Source organism: Mustelus asterias, chromosome 28 (genome assembly GCF_964213995.1).
Source record: "Mustelus asterias chromosome 28, sMusAst1.hap1.1, whole genome shotgun sequence".
Lineage (NCBI taxonomy): Eukaryota > Metazoa > Chordata > Chondrichthyes > Carcharhiniformes > Triakidae > Mustelus > Mustelus asterias.
Window position 1 is genome coordinate 15,796,099 of NC_135828.1, and position 19,906 is coordinate 15,816,004.

General features: G+C 41.1%; 1 protein-coding gene across 7 annotated transcripts in view; it reads left to right on the forward strand.

Annotated features, from left to right (window-relative positions):
• The window catches only part of LOC144480265 (adenosine kinase-like), a 245,312-nt gene that overhangs the window by 20,592 nt on the left and 204,814 nt on the right, over positions 1–19,906 (forward strand). For 4 of the 7 annotated variants that reach the window (XM_078199586.1, XM_078199584.1, XM_078199590.1 and 1 more), the window contains exon 2: positions 11,717–11,791. In XM_078199586.1, coding sequence (XP_078055712.1) covers positions 11,717–11,791 — 75 coding nt within the window. Of the gene's footprint in view, positions 1–5,869; positions 5,992–6,272; positions 6,347–11,716; positions 11,792–19,906 lie in introns of those variants that run through there. The other 3 variants (XM_078199587.1, XM_078199588.1, XM_078199585.1) reach the window with 3 other exon arrangements.

A 19,906-nucleotide genomic window follows, 5' to 3' on the forward strand; every position in this document is an offset into this window, starting at 1 on the left:
TTCCTGTGCTGTACTGTTCTTTGTTCTTTGTTCATCCCATGTTGAGCTGACTAGTTTGGCAATCAAGATGTTTCTGGACTTAACCTTGATTGCAGTTGTGTTTAGGTGTTCCTGGAAGGTCAATATCCTATCTAGGGGCACTCTGAGGCAAATGGAGTTCTTGGACACCTTATTTGTGCAGAAGGATTGGAATGCCTCGCCATCACTGGAAGGATTTACAAAAGAACAAAAGTCCAATAGCAAAAAAAGCATTAGACAATATTAAAGACCGCCTTAACCAGGACTTCAATTACACGGTCATCCAATATTGCTATGATCAGAAGATTTGGAATGTCTGCGCCACTTGGCATGCCTTACCAACGACAGTAACTAATTCTGGGTAATTGTGTTGAATTAAAAACTGAAATAAAAAGTTGTAAGTTCAGCTGAGAATTGAAAGAAGGAATTATATATATTTGTTAAACTCCTGTCTGCCAGTTGAAGTAGAAATCAAGTTATGCTCTGTTTTAGATTAATTCAAATTCAAACATTACAAGTGTATAGCTCATAATTTCACTTATCCACCACTGTCAATAAATGTCTCTTATGTGTTCAAGCAATCACCCAATCAATGCTGTCTCTGCCGGTATAAACTTAACCTAAATTTATGTAATTAAAATGAAGCAAGTTACTTTGAGAGAGGATGATGATGCCTGACATTATTTCTTCTTAAGCAAAGCTCTCTGCAAACTCACATTTTTGAAGATTTTGTTTCACTGTTCAGAACTTGATAATGTTTGTGATGATTGGTACTATCCTGCAGACATTTCCTGATTTCTTTCACTGATTGAAGTTTGGTTCACTTTCTCCTTAAGATGTACACAATCAATAATCCACCCAATTAACTGTCTTTTCTTTCGTATAGCATGATATTTTCACCCATTAATATGCCAAATTTTAATATGGCAGTCCATGTTTAATTTTACCTTTTTAATGAGATGGAAATATTATACCACAATCTGCTAAAATACAGGCATATTTAAAAACTGCATGAGTTTTCATGTTTATTTTAACTCTTGAGTTCTCAGAAATGTATTCCATTGGTTAGTATATAGGGGATGGGTGTCAGTTCCAGGGTGATACATTTTTAGAATGTGTGTAGCCATCTGGCAGCCCATCAATGGATGAAAACGGCATACATCGTGCAACAGAAGACTGCAAAAGCAAGGTCATAAATCCCACTCAAATCCCAATGCTTACTGCAGATAAAACAAAAATGACCACTTTTTAACTTTTATTTCTGGTATTAGAGATTGCACAACCACATGCTTATTTATCTATCACCCATTCTTGAAGAAACATTCTTCAAGTTTATTCATGTTTCATTGTATTTTGTTACATTCGTTCTTGGTATTCAGTCCAAATGGGTCCACAAATTTTGAAAATGTATATCTGCTTCTCAAGAGTAAACCATTAAAGTTATTCGTGATGCCAGCACCAATCTCTCTGCAAACTACTACCTACCTTTTATCAGCCTGAGCAGCTATCCTTGCCTGTTTTCTGTTTAGTAGTATTCTGTAACTTGATTTCTGTGTCTGTGCACTGTTTGAGAGCAGATATCCACTCCATCTGACGAAGGAGCAGTGCTCCGAAAGCTTATGGTATTTGCTACCAAATAAACCTGTTGGACTTTAACCTGGTGTTGTGAGACTTCTTACTATTCTGTTTAGTAGCCAGCTGGCTATATATTCTGATTTTGTTGTCCTTTTGACATTCTGATGTTAATTATGCATCTACTTGGTAGTACCTGAGCAAAAGGCTGTTGAAAATCCAAATATATTTGCTACTGCATTACCCTTGATTAGTCTTTCTCTTACATCAGTAAATTTGGTAAATATTTCAATATTTTTGTCATTTCGCTGTCATTATCTGAGTTATCTTGGATACCCTTTAGTGGACATATCCCTATCTTGATTTTTCATTTGTTATTGATATGCCAGCAGAATGCTTTTATATTCCTTGATGATTTATGTGCATCTTTCCTCTTTGTTTTTCTAATTTTTTTGCTATAACTTCTTCAGTAGTTTCTTTTATAAACCTTTCCTTTATTGTCTATGTACTTATTTTTGCTTTGGTTTCAGCTTTTACCTTATGGGTTAATCCATCCATCGTTTTTATTGAATGGAATAAGTGGAGATTTTATTTTCAGTTGCCATGATCCAAGGCTCAGAGTGCTGGATACCATCAAAGTTGGAAAAGGTGAAACTGAAGATGAAGTAAAACAGGAAGAAGTGATTATATGATAAGATTCTAGGGGAGGAAATGCTGAGAGTAGGAACTGGAGTTTGTTCGCAAAATAATGAGAATGGTAAGTAAGAACCAAACCGAGTAGAACATTGGACATTAGATTTGGAGAGTAGAGGGAGTATAAGCAGAATGATCAGGGAAGACAGCTACTGTAAGTGAATTGATGAAACTGAGGAAGCAACAAAGTTGCCAATGGGAAACAAGGAGATTTGGCGCATTTAACAGTTGCCAAAGCTTGCATGCTGTCCAGGAATGTAAGGGATATGCTCAGAAAATCTGGAAGAATGGTAGGAGCTTGCCAGTCTCTTTCACAAATGGATGGACAAATGGTTGGTGTTAGTCTTTCGTATTTAGACGAGTACTTCTTCCAAGGTCCTGCTCACGGTGCATCTGACAGTTGAAAGGTTTGTAAGAGAATGCTCAGAGCAGCAGAATAAGTTGTTTTTTGTTTATTCCTGGGAATAAGATTTTCCTTTCCAGTGTGGAAACTATATATTGTATATAAATTTGTGCCTGCATTGTGGAGAACCGGGCAGTTCAGGAAAAAGTAACTTGTACAGAAACCATTGGACATTCAGTTCCTTGATTCTGTTATGCAATTCAATTCGATCATCGTTGATCGGTACCTCAACTATAATCTGCTTTTGTTCCAAATTCCTTGATACTATCAACGAATAGTTTTGTTGATCTAAGTCAGGGTCATGTGGTTACAAAAGGGCAGCACGGTGGCACAGTGGTTAGCACTGCTTCCACACAGCGTCAGAGACCCGTGTTCAATTCCAGCCTTGGATGACTGTCTGTGTGGAGTTTGCACATTCTCCCCGTGTCTGCATGGGTTTCCTCCCACAGTCCAAAGATGTGCGGGTTAGGTGGATTGGTCATGCTAAATTGCTCCTTAGTGTTAGGGTAAATGCACGTGGTTACAGGAATAGGGCCTCGGTGGGATTGTGGTCAGTACATTCGATGGGCCGAATGGCCGCCTCCTGTACTGCAGGGATTCTATGATTATCTATGAAACATTTGATTGTCAGATTACTGTACTGATGGTGATAAAATAGGTCTGCGTTCAATTGTGATCAGTTTTGAAGAGAAAACGGAGGGCGCTTATTAGCCCCAGACATTTAAACCTGGGCCTGCAATTCAAGCACAGAATTGTATTCCATGGAGAAATGAAACTGCCTTTGAACAATACACAAACATATAGCTGTCTAATTCTTAAATTACGTGTGTTGCATGTTCCAATTAAAAGTCCCATGTTTTTATTTTGGAAAATCCCATAATAAAATGTCCAAATTGCTGTCATCCTTGTGATACACTAGGTGGTGCTGATCGGAATTTCAGTGTTAAATAAATGGTTTGAAAAGTCAAATCTTGGCTGTCACATCACAGTATTCTATAGGATCTCATATATACATTTTCTCCATGAATCACGATTCTTTGTGAAAATGATTCATTCATCGTTTTATCTTCCAGTAACTGACATTTATAGATATTACACAACACCATGATTAAACATTTCAATTGAATTGTCGTTTGAGTCTTTCAGTACCTTCATTAAATGCTTATTTTGAAGGCTTCTCAGCCCCATCCAGAAAATATTGAAGTCCGACTTGCAGACATGGAACAGTGGCATAAATGTGCATGTTACTTGTAGGAGGGCCAAATATGTGTTATTTGGTCAGGACTTATTTTTCTATATATAAAGATGCCCCACATATTTCAGAAATAAATTAGGTGCTGAGTTGAGTTTATTTATAAGAAAAAAAACACTTAAAATTTGCTTTGCTTTTGTTTTTTTCATGACATACTAACGTTATCAAAAAGCAGTTTGCAAAATCTTAGTCCTGGCCTTTCATAGCAAAATAATTTGATAGAATACCTGCAGAAAGAGGCCATCTGGCCCATCATGTTTACACTGACTCTTTGAAAGAGCATCACACCCAGACCCTCCCCGCCACCCTATCCCGTAACCCTGCATGTTTATCATGGCTAATCCACTTAATCTACACATCTTTGGACATGAAGGGGCAATTTAATGTGACCAATCCATCTAACCACATCCTTGGACTTTGGGAGCACTCGGGGGAAATGGGGCGGAACATGAAAATGGCACACAGCCAACCAAAGCCGGAATCGAATGTGGGTCCCTGGCCCTATTAGGCAGCAGTTCTAACTATGTTGCCACCCTATCGCAGCACTCGGAGAGACTGGAACTCTGAATTATTGTGTACCCAGTGACATAATAAGCACATAATAAGAAATTGATGCATTCATTCACATTCCTGATGTCCATCTCCGGTTGGGGATGGTGGGGAGAAATGCCAAACAGCTTAAAACACATATTGCTTGTACCTGTGGATGTTAGTATGGGATAGCTCAAGGAAAATAAAAATGGACTTCCACCAGCGAATTTTTACAAAGCAAATTAATAATTATATTTTCATCCTGGGTCTCCCTATCTCTTGAACCCTGTACATCACCTCATTTATATTTCAATACCGCTTGCAAAGATATTATAAATGAATGTGTAAACAATGTGTTACGAATGTTCACCAAACATTTATGATGTGTAAAAATTAAGCTTTTTTACAATCTGGATCCTTTATGGACCAGTAGATCTGTGTATATGTTCTTTCCAAATGAAACATTGAAGTGCCTTTAGAGGCATAACTGTAAACTTAAGATGTATATCCTTGTAGAAACTCAAATCGGGGTCTGGCATGTCTGCTTTCGGCGACAAACAGGCCTTTGCATCTCCACAACAATGACAATACATTTGTAGAATTAAGTGTTTTGTTCTGTGCTCTGCTAGCATCATCAGCTTTCACTAATGTGATAAAATAAAACTGTTCAAGAGAAAAGCATAAGTTTCTCCCTTGTACAACTCTAATTTTCACTGTCAAATTTGTGGTTGCCTTCCAAATGAGGAGAGGGGAGTTAGAGGATTTGGGAAAGTTTACTTGTTTTTCACGATACAAAATTGTAGAGAATAATTTCATGCTGATGCTTACTTTCAAACATTCCTGTTGGCGTAAGGATGGGACCTTGGGGCTTCTTGAATGTTTTTCACTGCATCATTGCAAACATGTTATTGCTCGGAATTTTAAAAAAAATCTCCGGGTCGGCACTTGTATTGAAGCGTCTCTCCAAATACCCTGGAGGTTTTTCATGCTCTCGCCTGCAAACATCCATTTGTATGAAAGTTGTAAGAAGGCTTTACCATTCAATGGTTTGAGGCCACATGATAGCCTAGCGTGAGACTACTGAAATGTGGAATTTTCCATAAATTTTGATGAGCGACCAGCCTTTTCTGTCATCTGGATGTTTAGTTTTTTCCACGCGGGGTGAAAGTGAAGCAACGTTTAATTTGATCAGGCTTGCGAGGAGCTTGTTTTTCAAAAAAAACTGCAAACAACCCCGGATCGTTCAAGTGGAAATGTTCGAGGGGGGTAGAATTGATTGGACGGGAGCCCTGTCAATCTACTCAGTGTCAGGAGGCTGCGATGTTGTGAATGGAGGCTGGGGATGAATGGGCAGTGGCGGGGGCGGGGTTTCCGGTTCCAGGTTAGTTTGATACATTTTCACGGATGTCAGTTTGCTGAAACACACGAGCTGGAATCGCCAAGAGGCGCTGAGGTGTGTTTTATTCATTCAGGCTGTTTTCATACCGCATCCAGCAGCCCGATCAACCATGACATGCTTGAGGTAAATAGTTGTTAATTACATGCGCGCAATTAATTTGGTCAGTGTTGCATTTATTTGACAACATTTTTTTTGTGTCTTGTGGCCTTTTTCCCCTTTGAATGTTTGCAGTTGCAGCCGATATCAGTTACTGTGAATGCAGTTAGCGAGTGAGCGGACACACACTTGATTAAATATTGCAGCAACCACAGTCGGTGTATTTTATGCGCAGTCTCATGTCAGGCATTTTTGAGATGTATGCCTTTAAAGCACCTGTTGCACAGAGGAACGATCCCTTTGCGTACTGACAGTGACAGACCATGATGAAAATCATTGAAGGTTCCACATGTGTCAACTACCCTACGCTACTCTTCTCCATGTGGGTAGAAGGGTTAGGTTTCGCTGCGCACTTTTCATATTCACAACTTAGTGATTCCTCCACTGGGGAAATTGCATCTCCAAGTTCTGCAGGGTTTGCTGCTCGGGACCTCTCTTTGACGGTGGAATCATTCTACATTAAGACTTTTCCTGAATCTTGGCCATGCTCTTGCAAGGTCTAAATGCCTACTTAAAACGGGACCCGAATTCCGAAATTGCATGCTTGTACATAACAGTTGTGTCATAGAGCTGTTAAACTGTCTCCTTATTGTCTTGGGTTCTGTTCACTTCTGCTTATGGTTTTGCTTTCTTAACTCTAAACTAGAATGTCTGTTCCGTCCTTTACCACCAGCCCCCCGCCCCCACTTCCCCACCTTTCCTGGTGAAGTTATATCATGTTGCGGTATGTTGGGCTTTTAAAGTTGGTTATTTCATGGCTTCCGAAATTTAAAATCCAATCTTTCCGCTGTCACTTTTGGTTTGGAAGGGATCCAAATGGCGATTTCTTGAGAGTTGACAGTTGCTGTTCCATTAAAATGTGCGATTTGAAGGAACATCAATGTTGACCAAAACGAAATTGTTCTGTTACTGTTGTACGATGTTTTAATTTTCAAAAATGCAGGACATAGTTTTAAGCAGGATATTCGAATTTAAAATTCATAACTTGTCTCTGAGTCTCTTTAAAGAAACGGTTGTTAAACGGGGCATTCTGATATCCATAATTTCATGAAACTACAAAAGGTCGTGAATGTAGCCCAATCCATCACGCAAATCAGCTTCCCATCCATTGACTCTGTCTACACTTCTGCCTGCCTCGGCAAAGCAGCCAGCATAATTAAGGATCCCATGCATCCGGACATTCTCTCTTCCACCTTCTTCCTTCGAGAAAAAGATACAAAAGTCTGAGGTCACTACCAACCGACTCAAGAACAGCTTCTTCCCTGCTGCTGTCAGACTTTTGAATGGACTTACCTTGCATTAAGTTGATCTTTCTCTACACCCTAGCTATGACTGTAACACTACATTCTGCACTCTCTCGTTGACTTCTCTATGAACGGTATGTTTTGTCTGTATAGCGCGCAAGAAACAATACTTTTCACTATGTTAATACGTGACAATTATAAATCAAAATGATAGTTGAGAAATTGGGAAGTTACCCTGTGGAAAGACAGTCCCTGTCCAGTGAGTGTGGAGCAGTAGTTGCTTTTGAGTTATATTTTATAATTCAACTCCATCACACCTTCACTCTAGAACCCCTCCTAGATTATTTCCAGCCAAAACTATGGGAAAAATGTCAAATTCATTAATGCAGCTAGTATCACTTTAAAATAAATCCCTGAAGCTGTGTCAAATAAATATATTTTTAAAGAAAGTCAAAATATTGTGATTGTTGGAATTTGCCAGACGGGGGGTGGAAGGAGGGGGGGGGGGGGGGTGGAAGGGACATGGTGGCACAATGGTTAGCACTGCAGCCTCACAGCGCCAGGGACCCGGGTTCCATTCCCGACTTGGGTCACTGTCTGTGTGGAGTCTGCACATTCTCCCCGTGTCTGTGTGGGTTTCCTCCAGGTGCTCTGGTTTCCTTCCACAGTCTGAAAGACATGCTGATTCGATGCATTGGCCATGCTAAATTCTCCTTCTGTGTACCTGAACAGGTGCCGGAGTATGGCGACTAGGGGATTTTCACAGTAACTTCATTGCAGTGTTAATGTAAGCCTACTTGTGACACTAATTTAACAAAGTTTAAACCTGCTGAGTCTCTCCTGCATTTTCTGTTTTTGTTTGTTTGTGTGTTATAATTTGAAAGACCTGAACAGTAACCCATTATACTTAAGCTTCTTAAAATATTTCAGTCCTTTTTAAAATATAGTCGTAGATGGCAGTGTTTTTTTTGAGAATATCAATGGTTCTTTGAGAGCAGCTTACTGCATTTTCAGTGCAATTTTCAGTTCTGAAAAAATGTTGAAAATATGCTTCAAAGCAGTGTTTAACTAAACATTCACAAATTGCAGAATGTAATGGTTAGTTTAAAAGATTACAATGGATTTGACATTGTGTTATCTGTGGAGTGATAGCATCATGATTCCACTACCAGTCAGCTAAAATAAAAATCCATGGAGAATAATGGATGAGAGAATGATTGTGCCTTTGTAAAGGTCAGTTGATGTATTGTTCTACAACAGCAAGCTTGAATGGTTTCATAAATTGAATGCCCCTTAAAATGATTGTTACACCAAAGTATTGACGTATATTTTTAAATAGCTTCCAGTGTGGAGCTGATGTGAGCAGTGACTCCTCTGTCTTAGTGTTTGACATTCTTGTTGTTAATAATGTGGTGGCACAGTGGTTAGCACTGCTGTCTCTCAGCTCCAGGGACCTGCGTTTAATTCTGGCCCTGAGTGACTGTGTGGAGTTTGCACATTCTCTCCATATCTGTGTGGGTTTCTTCTGGGTGCTCCGGTTTCCTCCCACTGGCCAAAGATGTGCGGGTTAGGTGGATTGGCCATGTTAAATGAGGGCCCAGGTAAGATAATCTGTCAGGGAGTTGGTGCAGACTCGATGGGCCGAATGGTCTCTTTTGCACTGTCGGGATTTTATGACAGTTGAACTATTATCTGTTGTTTTATAATTCCATAATAGTTATTTATAATTGTGATATTAGGGCTCCATTTGAATTACCTTGTGTGTAGAGTAGATTGTCAAAAAGAAGTTGATTTAAATTTTTATAAAATGGTTCAAAAAGAATGTGTTTCCTGCTATCTCGGACTTCAGTTTTAAAGATTGGCGACTGTTGAAGCTTTTTACTAATTTGACTTCACTAACAACTCATGGCAGATGAATACCTTGGGCAAAAGATGTTCCTGCGAAAGATATGGAGTAATGCAAATTCACAGTGAATTTTTCCGAGTGTCTCAAATCCCAAACAGTGCTTTACATAAGAACTGTACTCGGCAATGATTTAATGTCACGTACCATGGAGGGATGAGACATTGCTCTGCAATTCCCAATACAGTACACTTCTGATTTAATTTGTTATATTGGTTAAATGCCATGCAGCATTCCACTTTTAGGAGTGGCAACAGACCTATCTATCATTTCCACACATCTCCTAATGGTAAGCTAATATCGGTCCATGAACAGGAAGTGGTGCGGGTTAGGATACTAGAAGAGCAGCATTTAAAACTACAACTATAATTTGCAACCTAAATCTTTTGTTGCGTTTGAAGTCTTTTGATGGACTGTGTTTAAGCTACAGTCGTATAAAGAAATAAACATATTTGTCCCAATTTTCCACTGGCTAAAGATTTAACCTTCAGACCTTTTCTTCTTGTCACAATCAAATAAATTGCCAATGAAAGCTCAAGACCTCTATAGATCTTTAGTCATCTGTGCTGTCCTTCATAATTCATTACATCCAGAAAAGCTATTGTGAACAAGACATCCAGAATGAGAGTTCCTGTCAAAACACTTGATGCCAATTTGTTTACCATCAAGAGCCTGTTGTTCCAAAGTATATTTACAAAGTTTTAGTTGAACAGGCATAATCAAACGTCCTGCATCAGAGGAAAAACAATAATCATGTGATTTAAATCAAATCAAAATCTTCTGTGTATGTTTATGCACAAATTCCAATACAGGCAGCAAAGTTCTGGGTAAGCTTAAGTTTTTTTTTCTGACTGGAAGGCGAGAAATCATTCTCTGTCTTTATTTTCTCTTTACCTTACTATTTTATCTTTCTTGCTGTTTTTCCTCTTTCTTTCTCCACTTTCTATGCTTGGTCTCTTTCCCGTATTTTCTCTGTTTTTTCTGTCTCTTTCTCTCACTCGCTCCTTTCTCTCTCATTCTGCCTCTTTTACTCCCTCCATTTTCCTCTTTTTCTCTTGTCTCTTAACTTTCCTTCCCTTTGCAGCTCCAAACGTCAAGGCAAGTAAAGATTATTGAATCACACAGCTGACTTGGTTTATAGGTCATGGATAGATTCTGAATAGTTGAGCATTGTTATACCACCATCTCTGAGAGGAGCTTGGTTTGATGTTTCATCCAAATTATATTACCTCTGACAATGGGCACTTGGATCTGCTCTGGAACTTCAGTCTACATTGTGTGTTTAAGTCCATTGTAGGATTTCACTTACCCCATAAAGGTGCAACCAACTAAAGCTAATAATATAAAACTGCTTTGTAAGTAAGACAATAAAGTTCCTAAGATGAAGATTCTTTTAGATGATCTTGCCTTACCTATACTTGTGGTGCCTAGTTTGCATAAGGTGTGTTAATTGGGGTATGTGCTCTCGTAGTGCTGACATTGTTATTGTACAAGTAATAGTAAAGGAGCTGCAAATTCTTGTGAAGTTCTCTGAATGAATACTTGTTGTACATATCAGCCTTTTGGATAATGACGATTCCATCTCTGCACTTTTTCCCTAACTTTCATTGGAACGTTACAACTAACTCTTGTTTTCAAAAATGCAATGACCTAAATTTGAAATGAAATGTTTTCAGTTTCTACCAAATTAATTATCTGTTCTACCATCCGTGTGTGCCAGTTAACTCTACAACATCCTCCAAAAACAAAAGTCTAAAGTCATGATTGAGTCTATTTGGCAGAGTTTAGTGAAGACTGTATTTGCTTTAGTAATAAATTGACAATGTAGCAAAGTGGAATGATCCTATTTGGTTAATGTCTGGTTCAGAGTCATGATTTCTGTAATGGTCAGTGAAAGAGTTTGCGTAAAGATGATGTCGACAGTCTGATGGCGCCACAAGAAAATGTCAAAGCAATTTGCAGGAACTTGTATTCATTACATATACTGTTATATTTGTTAAATTTTCCTCTGAATCAGACATTTTTATGCTACAATTGTAGGAGCTTTATTGATGGATTCACTTGCTAATGTTTTTTCTCTTGTTTAATTTTGCCGAAACTTCATTCCTAGATATGGATTCTTAGTGTTAACATTAACCAATTATTTTTAAGTGCTTTGTCTTACTGATGGCCTAAAAGATGGACCCATACCAACCAATTCAGTTAGAAATTGGATGGAATTGATATTTGATTTGATTTAACATGCTTGCAACAAGATTGCATTGAGCATTCTAAAGCCAGTGCATCTGATTACGCCCAAGGGCAAAATGGTGTTTTTTTTCGGAATAGTAATGCGATGTAAAATGATTAATTGTGATGAGGGTTTCTTCAGAGACGATTCCCTGTGTGGGTTGTCAATAAAAATGTTTCCTGATCAAGCGTTTCAACAGACAAATTGAGAATCCGAACAAATGCCGATTCTGATTTTTGGAAAAAGTTACAAGTGCCTATTTCAGTACCACTACCGTGATAGCAAACTTATTGTGACATTGTGCATTGTTTTCAGACAAAATGCGCTATTTGGAATGGGAAACCCTCTTCTTGACATCTGTGCTGTAGTGGACAAGGATTTCCTTGATAAGTAAGTTTTCAAGATATCTTGATTATATTTTGAGTCAACAATATCATTTGTGGATCATGTAAAAATAGTTATGGATTGCAATTGGATTTTGGAATTAGAGCCTCGCGCCTCTAAAGTGAATATGAAAATAATTAAAAATTATACATTACATTAAAGCAGGTTCAATGGACTAAAGCTATTCATTTCGAAAGTATCCAGAGAACTCCCCATCATCGGAAAGCCTCATTAACATATTCTCTCCACTGTAGCTAATTTATTAGATATCATATGGATAAACACTCGTATCCTTATGAAATAATATTTCATCCAAATTATTCCGAGTAATACCACAGGATATCTTTTCAAATTATTTCTTGGTTAGAGAGTGAAATGAATTAATAAAGGCAGAATAAAATATCACGATTCATCCTGGCTTTTAAAATCAAATATGAACATATTAAAAGCAAGGGTAGGCCCCTTGAACCTGCTCCGCCATTCAGCACCATCATGGCTGATCTGATTGTAACCTCAATTCCACATTCCTGCCGACCCCTGATAACCTTTCACCCACTTGCATGTCAAGAATCTAGCTAGTTTAAGCCTTAAAAATATTCAAAGACTCGGCTTACAACGTGAATCATTTTAACAAAGGGACAAAAAAAAAAGTGTGGATATTGGCAGCACAATTCAGCAAGAAATTTAGCATTACCAAGAAATTGTGGCTTATGCAAAAATTCAGTGAAGTTTCAGTAAATTTCAGTGAAGTGAAATATACAGCTACAGTTGAGTTTATGAATTTTACAGTTTACATTTCTGCCCCCGGAAAGCCCTCATGAATGCCGGAAGACTGCGCGACAGCTACTGGGTTGATTTTTGTTATAAAGTGGAATGTGTTGAAATAAAATGTTGCAATAGCATATTTCACTTTGAGATTTGACTCCTTTTGCACTGTTAATATGATATTTTTGCATGCTTTGAACCATTTCTCTTTTCTTCTGGTCTCACTAATTTCTACGATATATACCGATGAAAATGATGGTCATATTTGTATTGAAGTAGTTTTGTTTCCTTTAGTAGATCAAATTATAAATAGTGAATAGGTTCTGTAAAGGATGTGTGTGTTCTTGTTTTATTTCATATTTATTGAAGTGAACTTAATGGTCACAGTTCAGAAGACATTAGGAGCATGGAAATTAGGAATAGAGGTAGGCAAATTCAGCCCTTCGAGTCTGCTCCGCCATTGAATTAGATCATGGCTCAACTCGCCCTGATCTCAAATCCACCTCCCCACCTGTTCCCTGTATTCCCTAATCTTTTTTAAATTAGAATAGACTGTAGTGTGATTTGTGATGATACTGTGCTATTTTGATATTCTTTGTGTAAGGTGGGGTTGCTTGAAGAGGCAGTGTTTTGATACAAGAGTCTGGGAAACCATGCAGCACAAGTGCTGAGAATGCAGGATACTACTTTTATCTCAGAATGTGTTACTTTGTAGAGTTAATGGACCTTTTGCTTACTTAGGATCTCCTGACATTTTAGACTAGGTCTGCAGAGTCATGGGAGGAGCAAAGCTTGCAGGAAAGCCCGGTTTCGTGTTCATTTTAAAATACAAGCAATTGTTGCCGAGACCTGCCAGAAGAAGTCTGTCTCTCTGTCTGTCTCTCTCTCTCTGTCTGTCTCACTCTGTCTGTCTCTCTCTGTCTGTCTCTCTCTGTCTGTCTCTCTCTGTCTGTCTCTCTCTGTCTGTCTCTCTCTGTCTGTCTCTCTCCGTCTGTCTCTCTCCGTCTGTCTCTCTCCGTCTGTCCCTCTCCGTCTGTCCCTCTCCGTCTGTCCCTCTCCGTCTGTCCCTCTCCGTCTGTCCCTCTCCGTCTGTCCGCCTCCGTCTGTCCGCCTCCGTCTGTCCGCCTCCGTCTGTCCGCCTCCGTCTGTCCGCCTCCGTCTGTCCGCCTCCGTCTGTCCGCCTCCGTCTGTCCGCCTCCGTCTGTCCGCCTCCGTCTGTCCGCCTCCGTCTGTCCGCCTCCGTCTGTCCGCCTCCGTCTGTCCGCCTCCGTCTGTCCGCCTCCGTCTGTCCGCCTCCGTCTGTCCGCCTCCGTCTGTCCGCCTCCGTCTGTCCGCCTCCGTCTGTCCGCCTCCGTCTGTCCGCCTCCGTCTGTCCGCCTCCGTCTGTCCGCCTCCGTCTGTCCGCCTCCGTCTGTCCGCCTCCGTCTGTCCGCCTCCGTCTGTCCGCCTCCGTCTGTCCGCCTCCGTCTGTCCGCCTCCGTCTGTCCGCCTCCGTCTGTCCGCCTCCGTCTGTCCGCCTCCGTCTGTCCGCCTCCGTCTGTCCGCCTCCGTCTGTCCGCCTCCGTCTGTCCGCCTCCGTCTGTCCGCCTCCGTCTGTCCGCCTCCGTCTGTCCGCCTCCGTCTGTCCGCCTCCGTCTGTCCGCCTCCGTCTGTCCGCCTCCGTCTGTCCGCCTCCGTCTGTCCGCCTCCGTCTGTCCGCCTCCGTCTGTCCGCCTCCGTCTGTCCGCCTCCGTCTGTCCGCCTCCGTCTGTCCGCCTCCGTCTGTCCGCCTCCGTCTGTCCGCCTCCGTCTGTCCGCCTCCGTCTGTCCGCCTCCGTCTGTCCGCCTCCGTCTGTCCGCCTCCGTCTGTCCGCCTCCGTCTGTCCGCCTCCGTCTGTCCGCCTCCGTCTGTCCGCCTCCGTCTGTCCGCCTCCGTCTGTCCGCCTCCGTCTGTCCGCCTCCGTCTGTCCGCCTCCGTCTGTCCGCCTCCGTCTGTCCGCCTCCGTCTGTCCGCCTCCGTCTGTCCGCCTCCGTCTGTCCGCCTCCGTCTGTCCGCCTCCGTCTGTCCGCCTCCGTCTGTCCGCCTCCGTCTGTCCGCCTCCGTCTGTCCGCCTCCGTCTGTCCGCCTCCGTCTGTCCGCCTCCGTCTGTCCGCCTCCGTCTGTCCGCCCCCCCCCCCTGTCCGCCCCCCCCCCCTGTCCGCCCCCCCCCCCCTGTCCGCCCCACCCCCCCCCTGTCCGCCCCCCCCCCCCCTGTCCGCCCCCCCCCCCCCCCCCCTGTCCGCCCCCCCCCCTGTCCGCCCCCCCCCCCTGTCCGCCCCCCCCCTGTCCGCCCCCCGGTGTGGGTGGGTGTCTTGTGTGTCTCTGTGTCTCTCTGTCTCCCCCCCCCCCCCATCATTGCAAGAGTCCATTATCATAGCACAGCATTTGTAAAACAGTAGTATAATCAGACAAAGCCAACATGGATTTACGAAGGGGAAATTGTGCTTGACAAATCTATTGGAATTCTTTGCGGTTATAACTCGTCCAGTTGACCAAGGAGAACTGGTGGATGTGGCTTGTTTGGACTTTCAGAAGGCTTTCGACAAGGTTTCATATCGACTACTATGTAATGTTAAAGCGCATGGGATTGGAGGTAGTGTCTTGAGGTGGATAGAAAGCTGGTTAGCAGATAGGAAGCTGATAGGAGTTTTTGATTTGATTTAAAGTGAAAAGATAAAGTGAAAAGTATTGCTTCTTGCATGCTGTACAGCCAAAACATGCCGTTTGTAGAGTATATAGGGGGAAATGAAAGGAGAGGGTGCAGAATATAGCGTTACAGTCATAGCTAGGATATAGCGGAAGATCATCATATATGGTAGGTCCATTCAAAAGTCTGATAGAAGCAGGGAAGAAACTTGGTACATGATCTCAGACTTTTGTATCTTTTTCCCGATAGACGAAGGTGGAAGAGACTATGTCCGGGGGGTGCATGGGGTCCTTGATTATGCTGGCATAAATGTTTTTTTCCAGTTGGCAGGCAGTGACCAGAAGGGTACTGCAGGGACTTGTGCTAGGACCCTAACTATTCACATTAGATATAAATTATTTGGAAGAGGGAACAAAATGTATTATCTTCAAGTTTGCAGTTGATACAAAATTGGGTGGGTGAGCTGTGCGAAGGATGCAGAGATGCTTCAGCATGAAATGGGCAAGCTGAGTGGACATGGCAGATGCAGTATAATGTGGCTAAATGTGAAGTTATCCATTCGGTAGCAATAATAGGCAGATTACTATTTGAATGGATGTAAATTGAGAGAGGTGGGTACTCTGACACCCTGGCGTCTTCGTACATCAGTCACAAAGTAAGTGCACAGGTACAGTGGGCAGTAAAGAAGGTAAATGGTATGTTGGCCTTCATAGCGAGAGGATTTGAGGATAGGGATGTTTTACTGCAATTGTATGGAGTGTTGGTGAGGCCACACCAGGAGTATTGTGTGCAGTTCCAGTGTCCTTATCGGAGGAAGGATGTCCTTGCTATAGAGGAGGTGCAGTGAGGGTTCACAAGGTTGATTCCTGGGGTGGCAGGTCTGTCAAATGAAGAGAGATTGAGTTAGGATTATATTAATTGGAGGTTAGAAGAGTGAGACGGGATCTCAAACTTATAAAATTCTAACAAGATTAGGCAGGGTAGATTCAGAAAGAATGTTCCTGATTGTGGGGGAGTCCAGAACTAAGGGTCACAGTTGGAAAATAAGGGGTATACCTTTTAGGATTGAGGTGAGCAGAAATTTCTTCACCCAGAGATTGATGAATCTGTGACATTCACTACCACAGAATGTAGTTGAGGCCAAAATGTTGTGTGATTTCAAGAAGAAATTAGATATAGCTGTTGGGGCTAATTGGATCAAGGGATATTTTTGGGGGGGGAGGGGGGGGGGGCGGTGGTGGAAGGCAAGATCAGGGAATTGAATTTGATGATCAGCCATGGTCCAAATGAATGGCGGAGCAGGCTCGAAGGGCCGAATGGCGTACTACTATTTTCTATGTTTCTATGTAACTCTTAATTTGTGTATTTGTTGCATGAAACATCAACTGCTAACATGGAAGGGCTGACCATGGAAACTTACTCATTTCCTTGTGGTGTACTGACTTATGCTCAAATTTTGTTCCCGAAGTGTTTTTGGCAGCATATGGCAGTTCTATTTCTGATTTGGCGCATTGCTTTGTTTTTGTGGCTTTAAGCTCGTGTGAAATTCTTTTCAAGGGAGGTGTATTAAAATGTAAATTGGAAATAAATACATTGAACAATAATGCTTCCAGAATCCAACTTGGATATCTTCCATTCATATCTTTTTATCAGTTTCTTTTCTTTGTCCCCTTCCATTACTCCTTTTCTCTCCCTATTTTTTCCCTGTACCTTTAATATAATTTTGTCCCCTTTCTTGACTTTTCTGTGCTCTCATTTATTTCTCTTGAAATTGTGTTTTCGCTTTAACCTCCCGCTATTCATCTTCCTTGCTATTCCACCATCTTCCCCTTATTTCCCCACACCCCAATTCCTGTCCATTTGTTTAGGCACTTGCAATGTAAGCATGTTTGCACATAATAAGGTCATACAAGTAGCCATGAGAGCTTCCTCCTTTGAGTAGTAATATGGAATCTTCTACATTTACCTCGCCAGACCTCAGCTGAAAGCTAGTACCCAAATCAGTACTGTACTGATGTGTCAGTGTGAATTAGTGAGAACTGTGTTCATGATTTCTAGTCTGCTTGAAACATCATCTTATGGGTTAAGATTCTACATATTTTTTTCACAATTTTCACTCTGTTGACAACTGGATCAATTTTTTATTTAAATATGGCAGCTTGCATCAACAATTCATGCATACTGGACTGTAACGTCATGAATTTGAATGCCAATGCTTTTCCATTTGTGCATCATCTTTACGGGTCAGTTGTCTTGGAGATAGGATACTGCTAATGTACTAGAAAATATATGTAGCTGAAGCTGCTGTTTCTTCAGGGATTTCTTGATCTTATTTGTGTCAATGAACAGATGTTTTTAGGTTAATTTGTTTTTATCTAGACAAGTTCTAACTGTATTTCTCTGTGTTTAAAGGAAATAAAATCAGATCTTGGGAACTATTAGTTACCAACATTAGCTTTAATTTCATCACCAGAATTAACATTAATTTTATGAAAATTAGCATTAGAATTAATAACTGCAGTACACATTAGGAATGTATTGCAGTTATTGGCCCTTGAGACATGTTTCATGCTATTAAGTTGTGAAAGTACCTATTTTTAAAAAAAAGCAAATTTGATCAGTTATTTGGGAATAAATTGCATGAATGCAAGGTGCCACGGATTCAAGCTCCTCCTCCTTCAGATGACATGACTGAAGAGGGCATTGATGACCAAGGACTTCCATTGGATGAGTCCCTGATTATCTTGGCAAAATATTGCAGCAGTTTGCCACGGTTTTCTGCAATGGTGGACCAGGAAACTCTCCCATTCTGATTGTCTGTGTAGGCATTTGGAAGGATGAACAGGCTGATAATCAACCTGTGTGGCCACTTTATGAAAGAACCTATGTAGCCATCAAGTCCTGAAGTTGAACTTGAACTTAGAGCGTCTGGCCCAGAGGCAGGGATGCTACCCATTATGCCACAAGACCTCTTGATTCAAGATAGTCAAGGACAAATATAGGGCTAAGATTTAAAAACAAATCCCCCCTCGGTGATTAATCAGTTTCCAAGTTGAGGCAGAAACTCAGCGATTATTGAAGAATGAGTGGATACTGTACTGGGTGGAATTTGGATATTGGTGAATGAATTAACTATAGTGAATCAAATGGCTTCCCTCCACTTTAATTGTGTACTTAAGATTTTTAATGAAGCAATTAAAACATTGATGAACAAAGTGCTTGAATATTGTCAACTTCAGTTTCTAAACTCTTTTTGATAATATTTTGCCTGTGTTACTTTTAATGGATTGAGAATTGATTAAAATTGTCACTGTCATTTTAAAGAGTTCAAACTGGAGCACAGTAACAAACATTGTTTCGAGAGTCTGTGCTCGACCCAATATGATTTTAAAAATGTGTGCATAGGTTGTTAGTGAGGGGGACATTAGTAAGTTGCAAGGTGATGCAAGTAGAACAAGTGGATGAACTTGGACAGTTTTATCTAATTTTATTTTATTAATGGCCTCTTGAAATCCAGTCATGATACAAATAACCAGTTTGCCAAGCCAGAATCTTCATATAATGAACAGCAAGGAATAAGTGAAACTTAAATAATGATGTGATTGGCTTACTTTTGTATTGACTGATTTGCGTGTAAGTTTTGATTTGGCAGATTCAAAATTCTCATATATTTGCCACCCATTTGAAGTGGGGAGCTCTGCAAATGTGATTTGTCTGGAGTACTTGGGGCTAGTACAAGTCATTTGAATTCCAGTTGGTTTGCCTTCGGGGACAGTTGAAATTCATGCTGCAGCATGTGATAAAGGTAACTGAAAGATCAATATAAACATGTTAGCCTGATGCTATCAGAGGCCTGTCTACATTTACTGGATGGCTTTAAAGTCTAGGTTATTTATCAACTCTGTCTCCTGCCAATGCAAATTGCCCACAAAGATGGCCACAAAAACATGTCTGTGCATGCACAGTTGTCCACAGAGGCACAGAAAACCAGTGACGTCAGCCTGGTTTTAAAAACAAATTTGGTAAGTAAAACCACATATTGCAGACCATTTGTATGTGTTAATTTAATGGAATAAATGGACCAAAGGCACGGCCTTGTTCATTGCATTTGATGGATTTAAGGCATTGATTCACTTGGAAGGTAGAAGAGTATCCTCTTTGTTTTTGTCAAGGTAAGTTCCATGCAGGATTTTAGTGAATGATTTTTTTCCATAGTTAGGGGTGGCACGGTGGCACAGTGCTTAACACTGCTGCTTCACAGCTCCAGGGACCTGGGTTCGATTCCCAGCTTAGGTCATTGTGTGGTGTTTGCACATTCTCCCCGTGTCTGCGTGGGGTTTCCTCCGGGTGCTCCGGTTTCCTCCCACACTCCAAAGATGTGCAGGTTAGGTTGGTTGGCCATGCTAAATTGCCCCTTAGTGTCCTGGGATGCGTAGGATAGAGGGATTAGCAGTGTAAGTATGTGAGGTGATGGGGATAGGGTCTGAGTGGAATTCTTGTTGATGCAGACTTGATGGGCCAAATTGCCTCCTTTTGCACTGTATGGCTTCTATGATTTCTTCTACGATAATATAAAAAAATGTAAAGAAATCTGGCTTCATAGCTTTTTAATTCCCTTCAGTGCACCTTAGTGAATTGTGATTTGTAAATTTTTTTTTTGTATTCTTGTATCCCAATTAGTATAAGCTTT